Source organism: Cupressus sempervirens, chromosome 4, assembly GCF_028749045.1.
Source record: "Cupressus sempervirens isolate cs-2001-9-10 chromosome 4, ASM2874904v1, whole genome shotgun sequence".
Classification (NCBI taxonomy): Eukaryota; Viridiplantae; Streptophyta; class Pinopsida; order Cupressales; family Cupressaceae; genus Cupressus; species Cupressus sempervirens.
This window is the reverse complement of record NC_143121.1, coordinates 537159700-537186660: the sequence shown is the minus strand read 5'-3', so window position 1 is coordinate 537186660 and position 26961 is coordinate 537159700. Positions and strand designations below refer to the sequence as shown.

At 35.5% G+C, this 26961-nt stretch overlaps 1 protein-coding gene across 7 annotated transcripts in view; it reads left to right on the top strand.

Moving 5' to 3' along the window:
- Positions 1-21130, top strand: part of LOC149562308 (uncharacterized) — a 63568-nt gene extending 42438 nt beyond the window's left edge. For all 7 annotated transcript variants that reach the window (XM_089825833.1, XM_089825834.1, XM_089825830.1 and 4 more), the window contains 2 exons: positions 19623-19873; positions 20099-21130. In XM_089825833.1, coding sequence (XP_089681959.1) covers positions 19623-19873; positions 20099-20681 — 834 coding nt within the window. In that variant the 3' untranslated portion in view covers positions 20682-21130. The remainder of the gene's footprint in view (positions 1-19622; positions 19874-20098) is intronic.
- The last annotated feature ends 5831 nt before the right edge of the window (positions 21131-26961 follow it).

Below are 26961 nucleotides of genomic sequence, written 5' to 3'. Positions count from 1 at the left end.
CCTATCCCATGCAATAGCAACCTGTATATGCAGATATTGTTAACTTGAGAATACTTAAATATGAATAGCGATAAGATGGCTCAATAGTTTTATGAAAGAATTGATTCCAAACCATGGAAATCTTGTGAAGGGTGCCATAAAATCTTGCCCAGCAATGAAGAAATCTGCAATAAACACCAATTGATGCTTAGCGAACAAAAAGAGAATAATAAAGTTATTATTTTGCAGTATGCTGTGAAATGAGGAAGCAACTATATCACAAATAAACCAAGCAAGTAATGAGATGTGCCTGGAGATGCCGTCAGAAACTTCTATTCATAAATAATAAGTTCTAATAATGACGTATGGTCAAAGAGGACAATTTATTAGAAGCTTAATATTCATCAGCTATTGTGAAAGTTTAAGGCATGGTGTGATAGAATTGTGTTTCAAAGCAGTGAGTACATCAATACCTTGGATAATGACTCTATTAATTACATGGCTAAACAAATACAATAAAATTAATAGATGGAGTGATCTGTATGTAACAGGAGGCAAATGAGAAAAAAATGGAATAAATATATGGTGGTCACTATAAAAATCTTATAGACTGCGAATTAATCAAGTAAGTGCAAAGATGAAGTGGGAGTTAAGACAAGTCAATGTGCCAGCATGAATGATTTAAGGGTTATTTAACATAACTAAAAGTAGTAATTAGAAGGTGCTATTAAAATATCACTTCCAAACATAGAGATTAAGAGGACATAAAAGTTATGAGAATGATGAGTTAAGACAAAAATTAATAAAAAGAAGACACGTCACTTCAAAGAAGTGTTCATTCAAAAGATATGACTCTTAGAAAATAAGAGTGATATATATGTATGTGTGTGTGTGTGGAAATAAAAATTAAAGTTAAGGAAGTGAAGAATGTGTTGTGCAGATTGTAGAGTATTGAGTGGCTTAAGAATGAAGTACAAGGAAGAACAGTGAGTTGAGAAGAAAAATAAGAAGAAAGAACAGGGTATATATTCAGATTTTTAATCTGATAGGTATATCAGAATAGAAGTGTAAAAGGAGGATATTAAATAGTCACGTTTTTATCTGATATATAAATATATTTTTAAGTATATGTAAGGAAGAATGAGGAGTAAGGTAGAGATTCATTGAGTGACTTCAGGGAAAGATAAACGAACAAATTCATATAGATAACAAGAGAAAGAGTTGTGCTAAAGAGTTCATTGTCAGTTGCAGTAAGCAACATTATCAAGGTGGAAAAATAGTTTTGGAGTACAATTGGTGCTCACGAAGACTGCAGTAGGAGTAGGTACTTCTAGTAGGTTAGAGCTTGTGAAGTGTGGGAGTTGGAGCTTCTAGAGTTAGTGCTCATAAACATAGGGGTTGTAACCTACAAAATATTGTAAAAGGAAAGTTTATATAAGAAAACATTTATTTGCCGTGGTTTTCTCCCGCATTGGGTTTCCATGTAGATCATTGTGTTCATGTGCAAAATTGTTTATTTCAGCATTTGAAGTTATTGTGGTGATTAAAGTTTTAAATTGCAAAATTGTTAATATACTGATTCACCTCCCCCCCCCCCCTAGTATAATCATGTGCTTTTCAATCTTGGGGTACTGCTTTGCATGGTTGAGCATCATGTCTTGGTATATGTGCAAGGTGATATTTCAATTTGTTCATGCCTCCCCCAATATATGTTACCATACAATGCCAACATGTAACAACTTTTTTTTGGCTAGGGATGCAATGTTTCCAAGCCCTATCCCTTGATACAAGGATAGGGTCAGCATTAGGGTTAGATTTAGATCTAGATCCATTACCCTCAAGTTGAGAGCTACTCCCACTGCAGTCTCCGTGAGCACCAACTGTACTCCAAAACTATTTTTCCACTTTGATAATGTTGCTTACTCCAACTGATAATGAACTCTCTAGCACAACTCTTTCTCTTGTTACCTATATGAATTTGTTCGTTTATCTTTTCCTGAAGTCACTCAATGAATCTTTACCTTACTCCTCATTCTTCCTTACATATACTTAAAAATATATTTATATATCAGATAAAAATCTCACTATTTAATATCCTCCTTTTACACTTTTATTCTGATATATCTATCAAATTAAAATTCTGAATATATAACCTGTTCTTTCTTCTTATTTTTCTTCTCAACTCACTATCCTTCCTTGTACTTCATTCTTAAGCCACTCAATACTCTATGATCTGCACAACACATTCTTCACTTAACTTCAATTTTTATTTCCATATATATATATATATATTACTCTTATTTTCTAAGAGTCATATCTTTTGAATGAACACTTCTTTGAAGTGACGTATTTTCTTTTTATTAATTTTTTTCTTAACTCATCATTCTCATAACTTTTATGTCCTCTTAATCTCTATGTTTGGAAGTGATATTTTAATTGCATCTTCTAGTAGGTTAGAACTTACGAAGTGTGGGAGTTGGAGCTTCTATTGAGTCAGTGCTCATAAACATAGGGGTTGTAGCCTACAAAATATTGTAAAAGGAAAGTTTATATAAGAAAACATTTATTTGCCAGGGTTTTCTCCCGCATTGGGTTTCCACGTAAATCATTGTGTTCATGTGCAAAATTATTTATTTCAGCATTTGAAGTTATTGTGGTGATTAAAGTTTTAAATTGCAAAATTGTTAAGATATTGATTCATCCCCCCCACTCCCCCCTTAGTATAATCATTTGCTTTTCAATCTTGGGGTACTGCTTTGCATGGTTGAGCATCATCCCTTGGTATATGTGCAAGGTGATATTTCACTTTGTTAATGCCTCCCCCAATAAATGTTACATACAATGCCAACATGTAACAACTTTTTTTTGGCCAGGGATGCAATGTTTCCGAGCCCTATCCCTTGATACAATGACAGGGTCAGCATTAGGGTTAGATTTAGATCTAGATCCATTACCCTCAAGTTGAGACATGATGTTGTTGCTACTGCAACATATCATAAATAAAAAAATAAGCATCTACAATATGGAAAATCAAATTTACCAACTCTAGGGCTGCTTTCAAATTTTTCATCAACATAAAATGGAACAAATCTTAAGACTAAAACAAATATAAACAAAATGGGAACAAAAAAAGATTCACGAATGTAAAAATTTAACAAACATCACAAATAAATGTAACTTACCTCTTCAAATTTGCTCTAAAAATAGAAATGCAACTCAAGTTTGTAGAAGCATCCTCCAAATGCTTCTTTTAAGTCATCTCAATGCTTAGTTGGAAGATACAAAGTGACACAAATAATCAGCAATCGATATACGAGAGCCAAATGATTTGCTAATTTATTTCCTAAAACCCCAATACTCTTCTCTAAAGCGTTTTTTCTCTGTTTTTTGAGTTTGCAAGTGATAGAATGACCTTTTTAGGTCTTCGACATGGCATACATACCCAAAAAGTTAAAAAATATATATTAAAAATTGATTTTTTGGCTTGGTGACAACAGTGTCAGATCAGTGGAACTTGCCAAACTCGGTGAGTCCATGGAAACTTGCCTAGGACTCGACCAAGTCCGAGGCAAGAGGCCACTAGCCTCAAGAAGGCTGCCTTGCCTTAGGACTCACAAAGTCCTTGAAGGACTCACTGAGTCCTATAATAGTGATTGGTGGACTGTGAGGAAATCTAGGCAATAAAGAGATAAATGTTTTATGATTATACCTTTGATTGTTTATCATGAATTCTATGTTGTTAATAATATTGGGTATAGTGAATCATGTATGCTTTTAGCATTGATCTGTATATTTTTCTTCATGAATTGTTTGATTCTATGAACTATTGCTAATTCTCTAAAAGAAAATGCTTCCAGGACAGATCGAGAGAAATAGGATGGTGACAGAATTACATGCAAAGTCATGTAGGCTGTAGAAATGAACATGGGGGATGCGGCTTGCAACACAGGGCTGAATTGGTGACACAACTTCATTAAAGAGGAAGAATTTATACAAATTGTTGTTGCAAATAGTTTCTTTCAACATGAAGAAATGACATTTAGAGGGAGAATATTCAACTACAGAAATCAGATTCAGAGGGAGCTTATGTGGAAGAGGGAGTGCCAAGTCCTTTGTAGAGGATCAACAAGGTTGTGTAGCAGTGTCACTGCAAAATCTTCTTTTTTGGTCAAACATTGAAATCAACTATAATTTATTGTGATAATCAAAGTAGTTAGTATGTCGTTCCCGTTGAGAGGGAGTCTCAACATTTAGATGATCGTTCATGTTCTTTAATGTGTTCTTCTATGAGAGGGAGAAGTCTAAGGTGCAATCCCTTGTTAATGAACTCTTCTCTTTGAGGGAGAAGCTCGAGGTGCAATCTCTTCTAATGAGTTCTTCTTTGTGATGGAGAAGTTCGAGGTGCAATCCCTTGTTAACGAGTTCTCTCTGAGGGAGAAGTTCGAGGAGCAATCCCTTGTTATTATGAGGGAGAAGTTCGAGGTGCAGTCCTTGTTTATGAATTCTTCTTTGCAAGAGAAGTTTGAGGTGAAAGCCCTTGTTCCACCCTCTAGAAGTAACCATGGTGGATCCACCCTTTGGGAGTAGTCACAATGGAAGTCATTTGTGAGATTCCATGATTTAGCTTTTCTATTTTTTTCACCCTCTGGGAATAGCCATAGTAAATGTCATGCTGAGATGACAATATTATGTTGAGGAAATCTGTAATGAGATTTTGTTACTTATATTTTTCAGTTGCATCTTTTTATACTTGTCATTTTAAGAGATGGTAAGATATATGAATGATCTTGCTAAGAGGAATTGTTAGTGTTTAGTAATTGCATGAAAGATCATATAACTAAGGTGATCTACCTTATCATTTCTACTCAGCTGAGAACTTTTATGGCTTATCTTATGTGACTGGCTCTTTATGATCATTGGGTCACTCCTTTATTAATCTCCTATTGTCCGCTGAGAAAATGGTGACATGGCAGCGTATTTACTATTACTTGGCATCATGTGTATCTGTTATTACTTGGCATCATATGTGACTTATTACTTTGCATTGTTGTGGGGTTCTTCATTGGTTCGTGTTTTATTACTCCCATTCAAGGTTGGAGACCGTCACATCCCTTGGCTAAGCTCGTAACTGTTAGTGGTTACTTTAATGGGAGTCTCTTTATTTCTTGTAACGTCTCTGATGACTTAGTAAGTTTTCCATTCGGTTTTTCATGTATGCTGGAGACAAGTGTAATTGAGTATTTGCAGTAGTGTATGTGAGAGCTGTGAGGGTGCTTGTATATCAGGTGCTGAGAAGTAGCTTGTGTGGTGTGAGAGCTGTCTGGTTGCTTATGTATTGTGGGCTAACTGAGTGCTTATATGCCTAGTTTATGGTGATATTGTATTCAAATGTAAGATCTCTATTATACATATGACCTGTGCATGATCAGCTACTTTACTTTGTCAAGCCAATTTTGCATATGCGAGTACATAGAGTTTGTTATATATTCTACTAGTTAGCAATGAGGCTTTTGATTGGTTGATCAATATTTTCAATCATGAGTGAGAAGTGATTGCAACTGTTTTGAGATCTTAATAAAGGGATCATCATTTTGTGGACTGGGTTTTTCTCCCTCGAGTAGGAGGGTTTTTACAGGGTTTCATTGCTGTTGACTGTGTTTTGTTTTATCTGTTATTTATTTATGCTATGCTGGTTTAAAACATTAACACCAAGATGTCATATTTTCCAACTCTTGACTTTGTGATCAGGTGACATGAGAATTACTCAACCTCTAGTGGGGAATCTGCAAAAAACTTATAGATAGAACGAGCTTTTTACCCATGGCTGCAGTGGCAAATACATCTAATAATGCAACTATGATTGAGTATTTCAACAACCCCATTTGAGATTCAAGAAAAATCTTCCCTTTTGCCCACAAGATGCCATTAGTTTTCTTATCGAATTTTTCTTCTAATTAGTTCCAACAAAGATCACATTATAAACATTTGACAAATTAAATGAGAACACTTCTATTAGAACATGTTGCTATGTTAAAACAGAATGCCTAGAACATATCCAAATATTCAGATGAAACTAGGGTTAGATAATAACCACAACTCCAAATGAAGTAAGCTGACAACAACATAATACAAGATTGTGGCCAAACTCATTACCCAAAACCTACTGTCAACCTCTATAGATAAGCATGACTCAGAAACAATTGACAGATACTTAATGATTTGGTGGAAAAATCAATTGAGACGTAAACACATTTCCTTTTCTAATAGCTTCAATGCAATCACCACTAGACAGTCAATCACATGAAGCAGGTATGTGATCTATTAGCATATTCATTTTAAAGTGAATGTATTCTTCACAACCCATAGCCCATGTTGACATGGAAACCCCATCATTAACCATGATCCTAATGGAGATTCTATAGAACTTGTTAAACATTTTGTTCACTGTCCAAAGAATAGTTTGTTCTAGAACTTGAAACCTTTTTGTAAATTTTTGTAAAAAATATTAGTTTAAAATCTCCTTAAATAGTACAGTTCTTTCCCATTTGCTTATAAGAGCTCAATGACCTTTCTCAGTTTTGATAAGAATCCCAAAAATAACACCCCCCCGAAAATTATCATATAGATTGTCAGAAATTTTCAATTCCCTAAAATTAATGCAACCAATTTATCAAAACATGTTGGCTGACAACTCACACAGCAACTTCTCACAAGAAATATTATTTTAATTTTTTGAACTTTTGTAAGGCTCTTCAATCTGGGTTCCAAGGTGAAGTCTTATGCTCTGAACCTGGGACTTTAAACAAAGCAATGAAATAGGAATGCTGCCAGCACTAGTTTCTTCCATGACATGCTAGAACCAAGCCCATTGAAACAAATTCACAGAACAGGAACAGGGGTGTGAAAACTCTTCTATGATCCAATCAAGCACACATCCTAGCTCATTATTTATTCAGAAAAATTATGTCGCTTGTTGTTAATGTAGTCCTTCCCTGGAACCAAATTAAATCCTATGACCCTTCGTAGGTGGTACCACCTAGTATAATTTTGTGCTTGACATGCACCTATGAACACTTCACATTTTATTTTGTGACCTAGGAGGTATGCTTTTGAGTACTTGTTCAGACTTAAAATCTTGATGCGGAGGCCCTTCTTTGTTGAAGACATAAAATTTATGTGCAAGAAAATGCTAAAATTATGGTCAAGTCATAGACAATGAAATATCCCAAACTGGATATTTTCTTGATCTTTCCCCAAAATATATTCAAAACTAAAAATATGCATATGTATTACAAAACACAATAGAAAACCAGTAGATTTACCCAAAGATATTAACCTGTTCTTTGATAATAAAATTCAGGATATAGGCATATGAAAATGCTTTACAATCAACAGGATTAAATCAGTAAAAACTCTCATAAAATTCCTCAAAAACACGTTATTGCATTATACAACAGCAATACAATAACCAACACTAAAAATCCAATCTTCAACACAGTTTAACAGTGAAATTGGAACACTAAGAGAAGAACCTATAAGTGCATACGAAACACCTGAAGCGATGTCTCCTCAGACAATGGGTTTGCATCCACTGTTTGTCGGCATGAGGGGCTATTTCCTCACACTAGCTGAAAGCTGAAGCTTTCTTGAATACTCTCACAAGAGAGAAACTGAAATTTGAATAACAAATCCAAGCATGTAAAATGGAGTCTCTTCTCCTTTTATTCTCACAGTTGTGAGTCTTCGTCTTCCCTCCTGGCTCTTCGTCTTATCTCTCCTTGTCAGCTTTAACCCATTTTGAACATTAAATTGACCTTTTGTAATAGGAGTTCATGCTTTCATAGTCAATTTTAATATCATATAAGTGTATCCTTTAATATTTCTAATGTCCCAAAAAGGGACATTACAAATCTCCCCTCAAATTTGCTTGTCCTCAATCAATTAATACAATCCCATATACATCTATAGGTAGCTCTATAGCCTGTTCTGAGAACAAGTCCTACCATACTACGAAGCAAAGTGTCGAACCATAATCCATTCATCAACGAGATCCTTGGATCCCATGTTAATCCAAGTAATGTCACTGCACTTGAGGGCTGTAAAACTCTGAATGTCATCGCATCCAATCTCAAATTGAGTAGAACTGTGATTGTAATAACCCTGACAGGTTATTGCTTCCTCCAGCACCAAAAATAACTCTTTATTCTTCAAACAATCGTGCTCTGATACCACTGTAATAACCCCGACAGGATATTTGCTTCTTTAAGCACTAAATTTTTTAAACTTCAGAGGTTTGACATTTCTTCAAACAATTAGCAATCGTGCTCTTAATTACGAAATTGTGACAACCCGTTAATACTTAGTATGCAACCGTTAACAAATAAGGGTGTAATAACTCTCGTGAACTAATTGTTTAACATGATACAATGGACAATGATACCCGCAAGTTTTAAGAAAGGATCTAATTACAAGCAAATTCTTTATATATCCAACAATAGTCCAAACTGAATACAGAGCCTATACTGGACATCTACAATAGCTAATAGTGTCAAAAGAAAAAACTGTAATTGGCCTTTACCCGTACTTATCATAATGGCTGTTTGGGGCCCACTGTCCAAATGCCTCTGCAGCTGTGCCCGTACCATGGATCTGCTGGTTCCGCAGGTGTCTAAGGTGTGACTAGCTTGCAAGGGTTCTTAGAATTGCTTCCGCTCTCTGCTCTATCCTGGGCAGAGCCTATTCATGCTGAATTAGACCGTCTTTCTCTGCGCCAAGAGTCTTGGATGGATCAACCCCAAATCCTCCACTCATTTGCATCATTCGCTGCATATCGTCTAGGGCATTTTCTCCTCCTAAGATCAAGCTAAACAGTCCTCAAAAAGGTTTAAAAATACGACTGCTCACATAGTTGACGTCCACTGTGCTCAGATCGATGACACTGGTCCAGACTGGAGATCAGATGCGTTCTTATTTGATAGAAAACGCCAATCTCTCGACCGGAATCCAAGTTCGAGTTTATAACTCTTTGCGCCTCCTGCAACTATTTACAATGATTTAACGCGGGTGACAGTAAGTCTACGGTTGCTGAAGGGAGTCATCCAATTTATAAATAATGAAGACACTTTCCTAGCTCGATCACATTCCCCCAAATCTCCATTTCGAGGGTTTTGCGGAAAATGGACAGATCTGAAAACCTTCAATATGTTCCCTCTCCCGCGATCTGCCCTTCAATTCTTCGATGTAATCCTAAGCGGAGTCTTGTATGGAATCCGGCAGCCTAAAACGATCCAACACCTGAGTTTCCTTTGTCCGTCATGCAGCTAACGATTGTGAATGGTCCTGCCTTGCCCTCTCTGATGCTCCGTTCTCTTGGGACCAGATCGATTCATCGCACTGCTTATCCTGTTGATGATTGAGCCGTCTGGGTTTAGGTAAGACCCGGTAACAATTTTGCATGTAATTCGACTAGGTATAGAAAGTTTCTAATTACAAATGTGCTTGCGTTTTCCCTTCGAACTCCTCCAATTCTGCAATAGTTAATTCCTGCTAACTGATCCTCCCATGGTCCATGAATCACAAAATTGGCCTTAAGCCACAGGTTAACGCCCTGATGAAATGACTGAATGTCACCTCCAATCTGCAATAATTCGGATGATATTTCACACCCTCAAAATTGCGAACCAATTGAGAGTTATCGTTCTCAATGGCCAACTGTGACAATTGCCGAAACCCTAGGTTTCCACAATGCACCCGTGATTGAATCACAATCTGAAAAATCAAGAGAGATAATCAACTGCCTGATTCGAATGGAGCCCCGGGGTGCCTATTTATTCTTTTTCCTCCATCCTCTCCAGAGACTTCTAGAACCCTTTTGATCTTATCCCTCAAGTGACTTTATTAAATACTCCAAGTTACTTTATTAAATATAAAGTTACTTATTTAATAATTATTTATTTAATTAAAATAACTAATTAGTCGTCCTTGGACAACCATTAATTAAATTAATTAAATCGAACTGTCACCAGAAAATTGGGGACATGACAGTGATCCAACTCTCAACAAACCATATATGCATACGACCAACACCTGGATCCCAAACACTGTTGGCATAACCGGCTGATATGATGAGATAAAAATGTATTACAGAAGCTATGTATACCCTACTGGGTAGTGACGTCTCGTCCTAAATAGATGATGTAGGGAACGAGCTGTCCAAAAGCTGAAATCAACACCAAGGGCACATAAAAGATAATACTGCCATCATCACTCAAAAGAATCCCTAAATATATAGGGGTCATGAGAAAGAATGAAGCTGAAAAAGCATTCCCTATGATCAACACATAACTCTCCTCAATCCACTGTTGAAATAAGAAATCCATCCAACCTATATATAAGTTAGAATTCAAAACCATGTAAAGGCTAGACGAAAGAGCGGCAACAGAAGTCACTTCACCATACCAATCTTGTGACCAAGGTTCACTGTTAAGGACTGTAGCTTGATCCGAATCTCTGAAGTCAAGGTCATCCGCTTTCTGGAAATCAAGAGGAACTCTCTTCTTTACCTCAAAAAATGGGTTATCGGAAATCCAAACAGCATCAACCTCAAACAAAGGGTTGTCTATAAGCTGAAAGTGATCTAAAGTTTTGGAACTTGGTCGCTAGGGGCAACTATCCAAATCATACGTCTACTGAATGCTATCAAGTTCATCAATTACCTCTAGGAAAAATTCCTTCCTCTCTTTATCCTCATGTTCCCTAAAATGATTTGTGTTTTGAATCTGATTTGCCGCTTCCCGAAGAGAAAACTTAGTATCAACTAATGCCTCACGAACATACTTAAGCTCCTTGTTAAGCTCCTTAATCTCATTCCTTTCTTTATTCAATTGGTCAATATAGGATTCAACAACCTTAAGAGTATAATCCCTATCAGAAAGCAAACATAAGCAATCTGATTTCATAGATTCAAGGGCTGTTTTGACCACCTGTAGATCAGCAACATGCCAATCTCCTTTCTCTTCCCTTTGTGCCTTCCTGTAGAGATCCTCAACCATCTTGTGAGCGCTGTCATAATGTACCAGAGATGCCACAACTCTATCTTCATTAACCTTCAACTGACTCTTTAAGGTATGCATCTCATGATTGTCATTTTGAAGCAGTTCATCTTTTTACAGTGTCATCTGAGTACGTTCCTCTAATTTCATGTCATGGGTATCAGAAATATATGGTTCATCATACAAAGATTCCAACTTGCTATTTCGTTGTGTGCAACCGACCCCATCAACCTGCTTGTCAACATTAACCTTCAATTCACCAACATAGAAACTTGCACCTTGAGGAACATCTTCTACGTGATCGCGAGAAGGTTGTAAATCAATTGTAGTTGACTATTCTTCTTTTTCAAGACCCTCTATGAGATGATTTCGGTCTGCTGGAAATTCTTCACACACATTTTGCACTCGTCTTTTGCGAGGAGATCCTGAGCTAATTCAAAATGCTTCTTTTTTGCCAAATCGGTCTTATTTTGGAGTTTTGGATGGAAATCCAGGAAATCACTGAAGGCTAATTCTTTTTGAATCTTTGGAGGGAGTTTTTGGTACTCAACATACATATCAAGTATTTTTGTATTGCAATATCATTTGTGTTGTTCGATTTGCTGAACACTTAGACACAAATGGTGAAGTATCTTCATTCTTTTCCCAAATATTCGCCCATCTCAAGGAAGTTGCTTTCTTTTCTAGTTTTGTTTTAGGGTGTTGCATTTTAAGCTTTGTTGTTTACTTGATTAACTTCAACTTTTCCTCTTCTAAAGCCCTTTTTGCATTTTCTTTCTCTTGTTTGGGAGTTCTAAATATCTATCTAAATCTTGTTGCATGTATACCTTTTGACTTTCCAAGGTTTTGGTCTGATCCTCAAGCTGTTTGTAGTTCTAAAAGCTAATCTCTTGTCTCACTCAATGATGTACTCTCTGCTACAGGCTTTTTCGTTCTATCAGTTACATGTATAGGTAAATTTGAATCCAGAAAAGCACATCCAGTCCATGAATTGGAATTATTTATGTCATCTTTCTGGACTTCTTGATCACACCCACTGATAGGGCCATTCAAGGAAGTGTTCCAACTTGATTCCTCCTCGTCACATAACTTCTCAAACGGAGGTGGCAATTTCATTTTTCTCTTTTTTGCAGCTCTTGCAGCATGTGGATTCAATATATTGTCTACCTCATAGAGCTTATTGCTTTGATTTAGAGTTTGCTTTACTTTAGTCACAACAATTTCATTGGTTTCCATTTCCTCTGCATCATATGTTTCTTGGTGTGGACTATTAGCTTCTTCCATGTCATCTTCCTTGCTCTGTGAAAGCTGGACATCCATATAGAAAGGAGAATTAGAAGCTATTTCAACATGACCCCTATCAATCATAGGATCAAGATTGTGTATCATTTTCGACTCCTGTTTATAAAACTCATCCAAATCAAACTCTTTTCCCCAATTTGTTACTATAGCAGACTCCATATGTTCACCCTTATTTCGTGTTGGTGGTGATGTATGATAGGGTATCTTTCCTTCATTCTAGTCATGTAAAAAAATCCTAGCAACTGTTGTCACATCTGGTATGCCACCTTTCTTTAGCTTTCCATGAATTGATGTGATTTTTTGTAAGAATTCATCTACGGAACTAAAACTAGGCAGCTTGTATAACGATATCAATGTCTTTGCTAAACACAACCTCAAAATCTCCTTCATTGGAGTTATAGGATCCTCTAATTTTTCAATTCTTTTACAGTTGCGAAGGGCAATTGTTGCATTGTTGTCACCAAACTTCGCTATCACAACTCCTAGACAATCTAACAGTTTAATATGCTTGTCTAATTGAATTTCTTGCATTGATCTCGTTATGCCTGGAGTAGCTCCAACATTGACAACATGTGATCTCTTTATTCTGTTGATAAGACTTCTTTTACCAACATTAGGTAGCCCCACAACACCAACAGTAATAGATTTTTTCTGCTGTAAGCATTGTGATTTCACCTATTCGGTCCCTTAGCATTCACTCATTTGATATCAATGCCGCACATATTCCTTTGTTTTGATATCAGCTTCCACCAATGCAACTACCATGGCAAAGATTGAGTGTTATTTCGTTGAGGTTCAAGTTTTGTACTATGGAACAACAAATTGTAACGACAAGCAATTCCCTTTTGCTAGTCATACAGTTGTTTGTATTCCCAAAATATAACCTGCGATCCCTTCTTCACACACTTATTTCAATGACTTTGACAATGCACCTAGACTGCTCAATGATTCTCATTGCGTTTTTTTTAGTCTGACTGAAGCTCAATCTTGTCTTCTTGATTTGAAATGATAGTTGAATCTGGCGAGTAATGTTTCTGCAAGGAACCCACACGTTACCTTGTACTCACATCCAACTCAAGTGTCTGTAGTCAATAATTTGATATTGCCATGTATTTCCGATTATGGACGAAATCACTTCATTAGAGGGCCTTCTTTTGGAAAATATTTAAGCCGGACATTCTTTAATCGAATAGCAAATTGCTCGATGGGGCCCAATAAATTTTCAATGGAATATTAAATCTTTCAACATTTAAATTAATCCCTCATTCCTGTAAACATGTAGTCACCCAAAATATAATTATCGTGCTTGTTTTATATTTTCTATGTGTCGTTTAACATAAATCAAGAACCTCCTGACTTGTGTGATAAATAATACTCTATTTTGAGTCTTAAAATTAGATGATATCCTTTATGAGCCGTAAGTGGTTGCTGTTGGTTGAAGAGATGAAATCCTCATTGCTGCCATGAGAGGACCCTGCTATTTCATTGTGAGTTGCTCACTATCTCTGTGGTGATGTTGTGCTCGGGCCTCATCCTCATCACCATTCCGCAAGATCTGATCTATAGGAACTCCCATGCGGGATTTTATTGTCTGTTGAGAATGGTGCCGACTAATTGCTTCTGACGCCCCCGTAACACTATATTGTGGTCTTTTGCTTGTATATTTGTGTTACACCTATCGCAATAATTGTGACGTTGTGAGAGGCTCAGACAATATGGAGGATGGATTCTCCAACTCTCCTGTCAATTAAGACTCCGAATAAATTCTAGTTTGGTTGATGCAAAAGATGGTATCTTCAAGACAACAAGTATAATGAATATTTTCTCCTCAGAATTACTCCTTTCCCAACTAAAATATGGCTCGATTGAATGCCCATATTTGACTATAGTGTTGCAATGTATTTCCACAACCATAATATTTTAAGTTGAACCTTTTGGGGCTAAAATTCCTTTCATATAAATCGTGACCTGCCTTAAGAAAAATAAAATATATATCTTTTCCACATTTACAAATAATAATATTTTCTTTCCATTATTGCCAAGGGTCAATAACACTCGTACTTCAATGTCTGATAATTTTGAGTATTTTCAGAATTTGCCTTTGATAAATTCTGAAAGGATTTACTATTGATTTCCAATAACCACACAGGCTAGTAGAAAACACGGTTTTGATATAACTTCACAGGCTAGCAAGAGGACCAGCTCTGATACCACTGAAATATCCCAAACCGGATATTTGCTCGATCTTTCCCCAAAATATATTCAGAACTAAAAATATGCAGATGTATTACAAAACACAATAGAAAACCAGTAGATTTACCCAAAGATATTCACCCGTTCTTTGATGATAAAATTCAGGATTCAGGCATATGAAAATGCTTTACAATCAACAAGATTAAACCAGTAAAAACTCTCATAAAATTCCTCAAAAACACATTATTGCATTATACAACAGCAATACAATAACCAATACTAAAATTCCAATCTTCAACACAGTTTAATAGTCAGATTGGAACACTAAAAGAAGAACCTATAAGTGCATATGAAACACCTGAAATGATGTCTCCCTGGACAATGGGTTTGCATCCACTGTCTGCCGGCACGAGGGGCTACGTCCTCACACTGGCTGAAAGCTGAAGCTTTCTTGAATACTCTCACAAGAGAGAAACTGAAATCTGAATAATAAATCCAAGCATGTAAAATGAAGGAGTCTCTTCTCCTTTTATTCTCACAGCTGTGACTCTTCGACTTCCCTTCTGGCTTTTCGTCTTATCTCTCCTTGTCAGCTTTAACCCATTTTGAACATTAAATTAACCTTTCATAATAAGAGTCCATGCTTTCATAGTCAATTTTAATATCATATAAGTGTATCCTTTAATATTTGCAATGTCCCAAAAAGGGACATTACAGACAAGCAGTCTCTATAGCTATAGAAAACTTGAAAAACATTACCACTCCATTAACAGCAGTGTAAATCATGACAGCTGATCACAATATTGGTACAACAGTAGCAGCTGGATGCATATACCATTTCAACCAAGTAGACAAACATGATAAGTGATAGTGATAACAATTGAAATTTATAATTTAGGGCTATGTAAAAACCCTTGTTTTCCCATCTTCACAACATTAGAAGTAGTAGCAGATATGAGTCCTCCAAAGAAACAAATATTTTCTGATCGTTTTGTCCTTGTCCCAAGTCTGCCAATTGTATATTACTAAATGGTCATTTTGATCTCAGTCAAACTTATTTGAACATTACAAACAGGATGAGCCACCTACAACGAGAAAACCCCCTTCAGCATTCACTGGGAAAACTGTTTACAGCCTTGTACAGCATTTGGGAGGTAACTGACATAGATACAAAATGGTGTTTTACAGTTTTATAGACGTATTGCTGACACATGATTACTGAATCATTAGACACAAATATATAAATTTAGTAGATAGATATAAGTGATCCAAAACAGCAAGCAAGAAATAGAGTGAATATATTGATGGATTCACTTGAGCTCTCACATCAAGTAGAGAAAGACATTGATGTTGGGAATCAGGATCATGAAAAATTGAGTATTGCATTATTCCAGAAAGGAAGAAGTACATAGATATTTGATAAACATGTAAAATTTAAAGGATTACAGAGATAAGACCTTCCAGATGGCAGCTCAATATATGGAACAACAACAGAGGACATGGGTTCCACATTCAAAAGTATGAACAAGATAAAAAAAAGTAATGATTGGAGCACAGAATGGAGATTCATCTGTTCCAAATTAGACTACAGTGACAAATCTGATGGTGGGCAAAAACATCTGAGACCCAACTTGAAACAAAAATCAACACATTACAAGCAATACATTACCAACAACACATGTTTTTAAATATAATATAATGTCAGATCTACGCAAGTAGGCATTTTGTTTTTTATGTTAACGATGCAATAAAACCATGCTAGTTATGTCTAAACTTTAACTTACACGGTATAAGTTACAAATACCAGTGGAACTTCCCTGTACAATAATAAATGCAAGTCTATGTACATTCAAGTGCGTGCCAGACAGTTTTCTCAAAATCCTTTCATTCACTCTTCTAACATTTGGTATTTGAGTGAGGAAAACCTAAGATGGGTATGCCGATTTTGAGTGAGGAAGCCCTAGAACAAGTATGCTGTTTCAGATTGAGAAAGCCTGAGTGGGTATGCTAAACAATGTGATGGAGAAGAAGGTTGAATTGAGAAAGGAGAAATCATTGTCAATTTTGCTTTGCTGTCAAAGGGGAGCTCATTATCAAAAGTTTGTGTAGAGCAAACTGAGGGAAAAAATTTGGTTGTTATTTGTGCAGGGCTGATTGAGGGACAAGAGCAATTCCCTGCAACTCATTCTTCCCTTTGTGATATTTGCTTGATTTTTCCCGTCTGGCGCCTTTTTGAGTCACCAATTATCTAAGGCATAATAAAGCTAGATGGTTCAGTGGTTTGCCAAACCGCTGAAACCCTGATAGCATTATCTTAGTTCAGTGTGGGCATAGGAGAATTTTGGCAACAGTAAGGTGAACAGGATAAGCAACAAAGGTATGTGTCAAGCTCGAGGCCTGCCATCCAATATGTGACTTAAGGGGTTAAGTGATGAGAAGTCTGATATTGTGCAGGGTGCAATTTTAGTGTTCTTTGGAGGCTTTTAAAGTTAAGATGATATTTAAAGTGGCGATTACATGTGTTGCTTCATTTCTTTACACTTTTAACTGTAAATGGTGATACTTAGCTACCTACATTCATTGCAGATGATCTCCAGCAATCTCATGCTTCTATTTCAGAGGTATTTCCTTTGGGCAATTGATTCAATGCAGAAGCAATGACCCTTTCTTGGGTCTTTCATTCCCATGAGTAATTCCTGGAAAAGTAGTATCATTGTCATCATTGGATACTATACAGAGCGGAGCATGGCAGGGTAATGTTCAGACTCCAGAGGGCCCAATTTGCAGGAAATCAGTTGCAGGAGCACATTAGAATGTTTTTCAAAATATAAATGAATACTATAGTGTCGGTTATCTATTTTATATCACCATTTGTAAGTGCACACTCAGAAGATACATCATTTTGGAATATTTTCTTCAATACATTTGCTGCTGTGAATGTAATCACTATTATAGGGATTTGAGAAATCTTAAATCTGTAATGAACATTTTGTAGCAACTCCTGTGTGTTTGCATTTGGGTTTGAGCAATTTATGGATGGATTACTTAGTAGATAAAGCTGTAAATGGTGTTTCGTGATGATTTGAGAGTTTGATCACTTTCAGCTGGCCACTTTTGGCCATTTTCTCCTTGTTAATTGTGACTCTTCTGCCATGGTAGACACCAGTCTCTTGTATGTGTTCCAGTTACGTACGTTTAAGCCAAATCATGAAGTTTACTTTATCTTAGTTTTATATTGTGTGTTCATGATACCATTCATTGCAGGGAATAAAGAGGAACATTCCCTATGAATCAATTCGCTCACCCCACCTGATACATGTGTTCAAGGTGTTCTGTCAGCTATATAAGGGTTAGATATAGCTAACTTTACTAGTTTCAGTGACAGTCTTTGGGTATGAGTAGGCAGGTTGGGTTTGGCTGTCAATCAGTTTTTCAGTGCTTATCATAACAGATTTTATTACCTATTGAAGTATACCCCTAGGAACACCCTCCTGGTTTTAGGTTGAGCCCAAAGTCCAGAAGATAAAACCCACTCTTATTGAGTTTGTTCAGAGTCCTCTGTTTCTATTTGTACTCATTTCACTTACGTGAGTGGTGCATGAAGCAATGAGTTGGATTTGGGTGCATTGCATGATTCTTGGTACAGTGTGGGAGGTGCATGATGCAAGGACTTGAGTGCAATTGTATGTGAATGGCACATGTAACAATGAGTTGTGCATGGATTTAGCTGCATGGTTTTCAGCGTTGCATGGATTTAGCTATGCAACATTGTTCCTAGCATAAGGAGTGCAATGAGGTTATACACAATTCTGTAGGTGATTGATGCTAGTGCTCATGCGTGTATGGTAGCATTTGAATTAGTTTCACACATAATTGGTCTAGTCTAAGCTCAATCCAAGGGTAACATATGTTTTTGTGTATATGATTCAGCTGCTTATGTTTTGATTTTGATAACAAAATGATGAAATTATATTTTAAGGGCATATATTTCTTTTTTGGGTATAAACTTAAGGCATATAAACTTATTGATATTACACAAACAAAAAAATAGTTAGCTGGGATGTTAATGTAAAATAATGAGAACCTTTCTTTTCTTGTAATCCTTACCAAATAGTTGTTAGTGCTTAATTTGGAGTTCCTATTGTTGGTTTGAAATATGAAGTCTCAAATTCCTTTTTTATTCTTTTCATATCGTTGATATAAAAGAAGTACAACGTGTCTGAGTCTGGGCAACTAGTTGTTTGTGATTATTCTAGTAAAAACATGTTATTCCTTCGAAAGATAAAAGGCTTTAGTACTTGTACTTCATCCAAGTCGTCATTACATTACCCTTTGGCCATATTTCTCCTACAGTATTATATTGGTGACAAAGGCTTATGTTTACTTCAACTAAAGATTTGTGGTTTTGTCACATGGATTTTGAGTCACACAACAATGGAGAACCGAGTGGTTTTATTCCATTCTTTGGGATGCGAGGGGGATGAGCTTAATTTGATATGCAATTTTGGTGAATGCGGGAACGGTTGCCTTTCGATGCAATATAGGAAAGGGACCCCATGAAAGATTGTCTAAACCTAAAAGCTTGTGAATACACCACGAAATTACAAGTCAAGCAGAAGCAAAACAATGCTGCATTCATTAGTTTAATTAGAAGTTGTAAATGGTGCTCTGATGAAGATCTATGCTTGGGGGTTTGTTGAATTGCCTCTCACTGAAAGTCTTCTTGTGCCATATTTTATCCAAACCTTCAATAGCTGAAGTGAGTCCAGGAATTGTTTTGTCATTTCTCTCATTTCTTGCTTTAATACAACCAATTTGTGTATCTTGAACAAATTAGTTCACACTGATTCATCTTTGTTATGATAATAATGATATAATCATATTAGTTACATGGTAATGATAGTGAATTAAAGATTCGGCATCCTTTAGTTCTGTGACTGTAAATGATATACTTAGTTTTCTGGTTTTTAGCCGTGCATTGATTAGACTGTTTTGTTTAGTTCTTTGGCACGAGGAAAAAATTAACAATTATATATTGGCTTCTTGGATGCAAAAAATTAACATAGGTTGTTTCTTTCATTAATTTTCCTCATAAAGGATTTAGCAATTGCTGAGGTGTCATGCTCTCGAGAGAATGCACATGGAGTGATGGAAGAGATTGAAGAGGAGTTCCTATTTCCTCTTTCTGAACTTTGTGTTACACAACATGAGAAGCTGATTTCATTTCAATCATCTATATCTGAGAAGGAGCAGAAATATGTTTCAACAATTTTCTCTCTCCAGGAGGAAAAAAATGAAATCAAACAAGGTTTGGTGAGACAAAACATGTTTGTGGAAACATTATTGCAGTGAGTATTCTGTAGTCATCTACATCTCCATTTTCATGGCAATAGTTATCAACAGAATTCTGACAATCAAATAAAAGCATCATGCTGCTGTATTTAGATAAAATTGAAATCAATTTGATAAAATAACTGTTAACACACAGAAAATTGCCACACTTATATGTTGAAGAACGGAAAAAGAGATTATAATTCTATTTTTTTTGATTCAAGGTTTACTTTCTCTTTCAGGGACTTTGACGAGATGGGTAAAGCTATGGATTATTGTAAGCAAAAGCAAAGACACCTGGAACAACTTCTGGAGGAAAAGGAATCTAATCTACAACTTTTGATATCAGAAAAGAAGGATTTGATCAAGAAATTTGTCACCCTAGGTTATGATGCAGTTTTAGATTGGGCTAAGCGAGAGGGTAAGTGCCAGAATTCAATGGAAATTGGGCCACCAAGATTGAATTCTGTAGAATATGAGAATGGATCTATACAAAATAATAATGCAGAGAATTCTATTCCAAAAACTTGTGTAGCCATACATGATATTACTAAGATTATCAACAGTGGTGAAGAAAACATTTTTAAAAGACTATCCTTATGTCAAGAGAAAAGACCTAATTTAGTTGTGGTCACATTGAATGGAATCATAGAAGAAGGATTCTCAAGTTTATCTTCAGTAGTGGACAGTGGTGTCCTTGCATTGCCTTCTGCTGTTGTCTATTTCTGGATCGGTGTAACTGGCCGCATTGTTCGTTATGTTTCAGATTCTGTTATCAACAATATTAAGGGATCATCTATTGGGTTCTTGTGTTTGGGCCCTTAGAATTACATGATTATCTGGTACTTCAAAAATTGTACAGGTTCCTATGCTGTCTTAGAATCGGATAACATCGAAATTCATGATCCAGAATCCTGAAGAGAAATCTCCCAATTCGGGGAAGGTTGTGAAACTTTTGAATGTCACTCAATAAATTTCGAAATGCATCAAAAGACGTGGCAATACACTGGGTTGTATTTCAATTAGTAACGGTTTTGTGTAATGGATGTAAAATTTAAAACTATCACTAGTACCCTATAAGACAAAACAGCTGGAAACTTTTCAGAGGAGATTCGGATTGATCTGTCAGAGTAGGTACTTGGAGTAATGAACAGGGCTCATCGCTTCATGGTTTTCTGTTGTTTCTCTTGTCTGAATTATTGTAATTAGTCATGTTCATAAAATTAAAACTGTGTAAGAGACTGTTATTTCCAATTAAAACTATGTTTAAGAAACTGTTATTTCCCACCTCTTGCTTTTTTTTTCAGATGGATAAGTGGAGTGGATTTGAATTCAATACCTCCCAGATAAAAAGGCTCACAATTTACTGTTGTGCTGTAGGCTCTCACCTATCTTGGCTTCATATATTATATATAACCATCAAGAAGATTTTTTTTCATTCTTTTAAAAAAAAGAAACTATCTCTACCAAGAAATTATATTTCAACTGTTGTATAATTTTCTTCAATTACACATCAAATTTTGCTGCAACATCCACCTTTTTCATATGTTTCCAAATTCTACTATTATCACATCATTAGAAGTGTGTATGTAACTATTGAAAGGTAAGTTGAAATTAGGACCATCAAGGGCTAGAGTAAAGGTCAAGTTAAAAGACCATTGGCGATCCTCAATCTAGACAATTTAAGTGTCCTTACAAAAGGGGAGAACCTTGGAGATATATTTATTTAACAAGTTTTCTATATAGCATCTATAGTAACACAGATGACCAAAAATATTATAAAATTCATCTGCCACGGAGGCAATAGTTTTTGTATAATTTCGATCTCATTAGAATTTACTTTGATACCCTTAGCACAAATGTGATACCTTAATCGTCCAGTATACAATATATTCATAACAAAGTGACAAGTAATCTCATCGCTTCACAAAATTTAGAGGGATTTATGAAAAGCGTTTCCATGGATAGTGTAGATTTATGTAGGAAGAACTTCATTAAGAGTAAGTGAATATAGTATTATTTTGATCCTCCAAAGCCATGTTAATAATTGTAAGCAGAAGACTCAAGTAACAATCCAAAGATTCCCAAGACACTCATTACTTATCAACCTACATTTTTCCATCTAGGTGATTGACATGCACGACTCATTCCATTAACCATAATTGAATTTGATACAATGTTCATTTTAATTCCCAAATAAAAATTCTTCCATGATTAAACATACAAGTTCATTTTTCGCTAAAACATAAAGGAATCATGATAACTTTTCTAACCAAATCATAGTGTATGATAATAGATTTGTTTTCAATTTGCAAGCTACAACTTCCAATTGGGTATTTGAATAACCAAATCACATGCTTAAAAAAAGTTCATTAATGCTCAATGTCCAAGGTATGATGAAAGTACAATCGATATCATATGATAAAACTCCTCAACAGGTGCGATGAAATAAGTTATCGTATGAAATGATGCTAAAAAGGGTGTGAAACTTCATCAAAACACTGTACAATAAAATATTCTATTGGGTGTAATTAACTCATTTGTGCAATAAACATTGTATTGGGCATGATAAAATATTGAACTAGGTGTGATAAAAGATTCAATTGTGCATGATAAATGAATGACATTGCACCACAAAAATGACCTTCACTTTGGAAGACATAACTTTTGCATTTGGACTTCGATTTCCTCAATTCAAAAGTGCTAGAAAGGTCCCAACTATCTCTACAACATGGAGAACCTAAAACTATGATGGGACAAAACCATTTTTGACATCATACCAAGGAATCAAACATATCATAAAACAAGTGATCATAGTTGCCAAAACATGTAACAAGTAAGATGCTCTGAACAACCAAATAAGGAACATGCCAACACCAATATACGACATAAAATGAAAGTTAACTCCACATAGGGGAGTACTAAACACATGAATATCAAAGAAGCATCCACTCAATTATAAAGCAAATACATGAAAGTAAAACATCTAGGTTATCCATCAAGATACAAGAATAACTTAAAGCAAGAAGAGTCTGCATCAAAGTGCAAGTACAAAAGTGACGTCAAGAGGACATGATGAGGAGGGATAAGTCAACAATATCTTGTATTTGGAAGATGTACATCCCTATTTTTTTGACTTCCCAATAGAGGTATAGGTAGCAACTACTCCTAACCATGTGGAACCTGTAGGGCTACTCCATCGTGCTCATAGAGATAATGAGTTGACCACAATCACAAAAGAAAAAAGCATCCATGGATAGCACACATGCTAATCACTGTATGACATGATAACTCAATTGTCATGAATGCAATATATATCGGGTCACTAGCCAGACGCTCTATAGGATAATTATGTAGGGACTCTAGTGGAGTGTAGTTTGCTTGGCTCATACTAGCCCAAGCTATAAAGTGGAATGCTCCCTTGGGATATTTCATACCATATCCTTACACCAAATTTTGCAGAAGACTAACAACTATATAGACAATGCGCCCTTGAACCAACTCATGCATGAATTGGCTACTGTATAGACACCAAACCCTTACACTGGCTCCGCTAGGATACTCAACGATTCTACAAGTATTTTCTTATCTTGCATTATGTTTTATTATCCCATGTGTATTATAAGGTTATCACTTGTTTAGAACTTCTTCATGTTACTTTGTCAGCCACTTTCAAGTTAGAGTAATTGAGAGAAGCCACTCCACATGTCTACCCTACATAGTCATACTTGTCACACAATAAGTGCTCATAGGCAATGCAAATTTCCAACTCAGCCCCCAAATGAATAACCACTCAACCAACCTAAATCTATGAATTTGAGTCTAGTAGGATCCTTCAATATGCACATGCATGTACTTGTGGTGGGGGGGCTAACCAACTCCAAGTAAAATAGTGATAGGTTGGATTCAAGAAATGTAATAAAATGAAACAAGCATAAACATGCTCGGTGAAAACACCCGAGAGGAAATCATAATCAAGCTTAGGGGCCGTTTGGTTGCTGGAATACAACCGTAATAGGAATAGGAAATTAGAATATGATTTGTATTCTTTGTTTGGTGCGTGGAATAGGAATAGGGAATAGGAATACGTATTCTCATTTTAGCCCCAAAATGAGCTTTTGTCCATTCCAAAAAAACCTGTAATTGGAATTGCTATTCTTGCATTCATCTTTACTTTTTCAAATTTAATTAAATTTTCAAATCCGCTTTGACTTGGGGTGAGCGTTGGAACTTTGTTTTCAATATTTTCAAATATTTCAGCGATTTTCCAATGCTGCCAATTGCATTTTTAAAAATATTTTCAAATGGCGCCGATTGTAAGTTAACCTTATTCCAATTTACGCTTGCATAACCAAACAAGGGATAAACAAGATTGGATTGCATTTTTCCATTCCTATTCTTCATTCTCCATTCTCATTCAAATTTTCTATTCTAATTCTCAATTCCTATGCTTGCAACCAAACGGGCCCTTAGTGAAAACACTCGAGTGGAAACTGTAATCAAGCTCAAAAGCACATATTGCAATCAACCACTTCGTCAAGAGCACAGATTCCCATAGAATCCTCTAGTCATTTTGTTAGAACATGAGGATGGCATACTGTAAGAAATTGAGTAAAATGAATACTAATGAAACAATCCAAGAGAGCTTGATGTGGAGAAGTTTATCATAAACCAAATGAGCTTTCCCAATAGAGGAACAAGAATGGAGACAAGAGTTTTTGAAAGGGGAAAGCAAAGAACACCCCTTGTGTAATATTGTGAATGAAAGGCAAAAGCCCTAAGAAAGGAGAGAGAAAGAAGGTGGAGCAAATAGCTCATTACAATAACATCAAGATGATGTGTAGAAGAAGTGATGAAGAATGTGAGATAGACATCTCTTTTTATAGAGATGAGAAAGGAGTTGCATGTGGTTGCATGGGTAAATCCCATTTCTATGAATGCCACCATTCATAATAAGTGTGTGCAAAGTGTCAAGATCCTCTTACGGAGGAATAACTATTTTTCTTAATAAAGAAATTACAAAAAAAAGTTGTCCTCACACATGGACAATAGGACAAGAAAATGACATGTCCTCCACATGTGGACTAGAGGACAAATAATATAAGGGATACCTTGGTTTATCCCATATAATAAATAAATACAACCAAGGAAAGATTACTAATTCTAAAATCCCCCTTTGATCTTTACTTGGGGAAATTTTATCAAAGGGTGTCAAACCTAATTTACAATATTACAAGTTGATTTTTTTGAAATATCTTCAATTGTGCAAGAGGTCTCTTATTAGCATGGGTACATCATTGGTGAGCAAAGAGAAGTGGATAGTCCTTCAAGTGTTTTACATCTTCAAGTGGATTCATGTGGCATATGATTTGTACAACAAATAATGATGTCTTGTATGTGCCTTGATGAATTACCTGAAACATAGAAACAAGAAACAATGCAACTATCCAAAAGGATAATTTCATCTTATACTCAAGTTAGAAACTTTTTAAAGTAAACTCTCATAGAGTAAATTAGAATATGGTAATAAACGTAAATGTAATCTAGTACCACAAAGCAATCAAGATAAATCATATTCTTCAAAGAATAAATATGTTATCAAAGCTCTCAAGAAAGGAATATGCATAGAACAAATGACCATAGAAAAGGATAGTTAATGAACCGAACATAAAACTGCATCAATCACGTGGATATAGACAGTCCACTAATAAGTCATCTTACTGCAAGTTAATGGGTGATCAATCCATAACATGCATGACTCCGGATTTAAACAATGAATTATGCAAAAGATTATATGTTATGATTTCAAAGATACCAAAGGGAAGGATTATGAGTATTAACAATAGATTGCCTTCAAATAAGAGTAAAGTGCCTTCAAGATGAGTCAAATTAACTGAAATTGGAGGGAAACTCCAAGAATAGCATCCTCTTCATGAGGGACAAAATGAAACAACATGGAGGAGAACTTCATATATATCGACCTTCAAAGTAGAACCAATAGAACTAAATGAAGGGAAACTCCATATAAATCTCAACCTTTCAAATTGGAACACATATAACCAAATAGAGAGAACCACAATATAAATAAATGGTATAAACAATAAAGTGCCAACTTGGGCATAAAATGATGCTATAAAAGCATAGAACTGCACCATAGTAATGTTGAAGGCAAATATGTATAATTACTCATAATATCAAAGAATTAGAAATGGAAGAGCGAGATATATAAATGATACCTTCATTGAGGGTGAACAAGGGTACTTTTTGAAGTCCAAGTGAAGAATAAAACATATTTATATTTGTGAAACATATAAGAATGTACTCATAATTGACAATACGCAATAAAAGAAATAGTTTGTATATTTATCGGGATATATATATATGTGGGCCCCCATATATATACATGAACAAATATACCTAAAATATCATGGTATGAAATCATGCAAATACAATTAAAGATCATATCAGAGTCACAAAAAGTCAATGGTCAATGGAACATAATTATTTGAAGTAAAGTACAATCAAATGATAAAATCAACATAATTTCTAGGTTTTCAACATACTAAAGAGAAATACCAAAGATGTTGAATGAGGATTAGTAGAATTCATAAGATAAGATATCAAACCATATTTGTACTAATTAATTCTCCTAGGTTTAAGTCCACCCATTCTAGTAACTTGTCTCTTTCACTAAGTAATTTTTGAAACCATTTAGTTTTTCTCTTAGTGGGAATAGATTTATCACTAGAAAAAGAGTCATGATCTATACATGCATCATTAGTATCAACATTATCATCATTACCATCATGAGATGAAATAAGAGGAATAAAAGAAGATACTTGAGGAGTGGGGTTTAAAGAAGGTGTAGGGTTTAGAGGGGGTTGGTCCTCCACTACTACAATCTTACTTCCACTAAATTCTTCATTTTGAGCACTGGAAGACTCATGCACATCATTTTTTGCAATACAAACATTTCTCACAATTTGCACTTTATTAGTAATAGGATTATAAGCTTGATAACCTTTTGTATTTTGCATTTTTCACTCATGCACCTAGTACATGCAATCTTAGATGGAACAATATATAGGAGGTAAATTTTCAACCG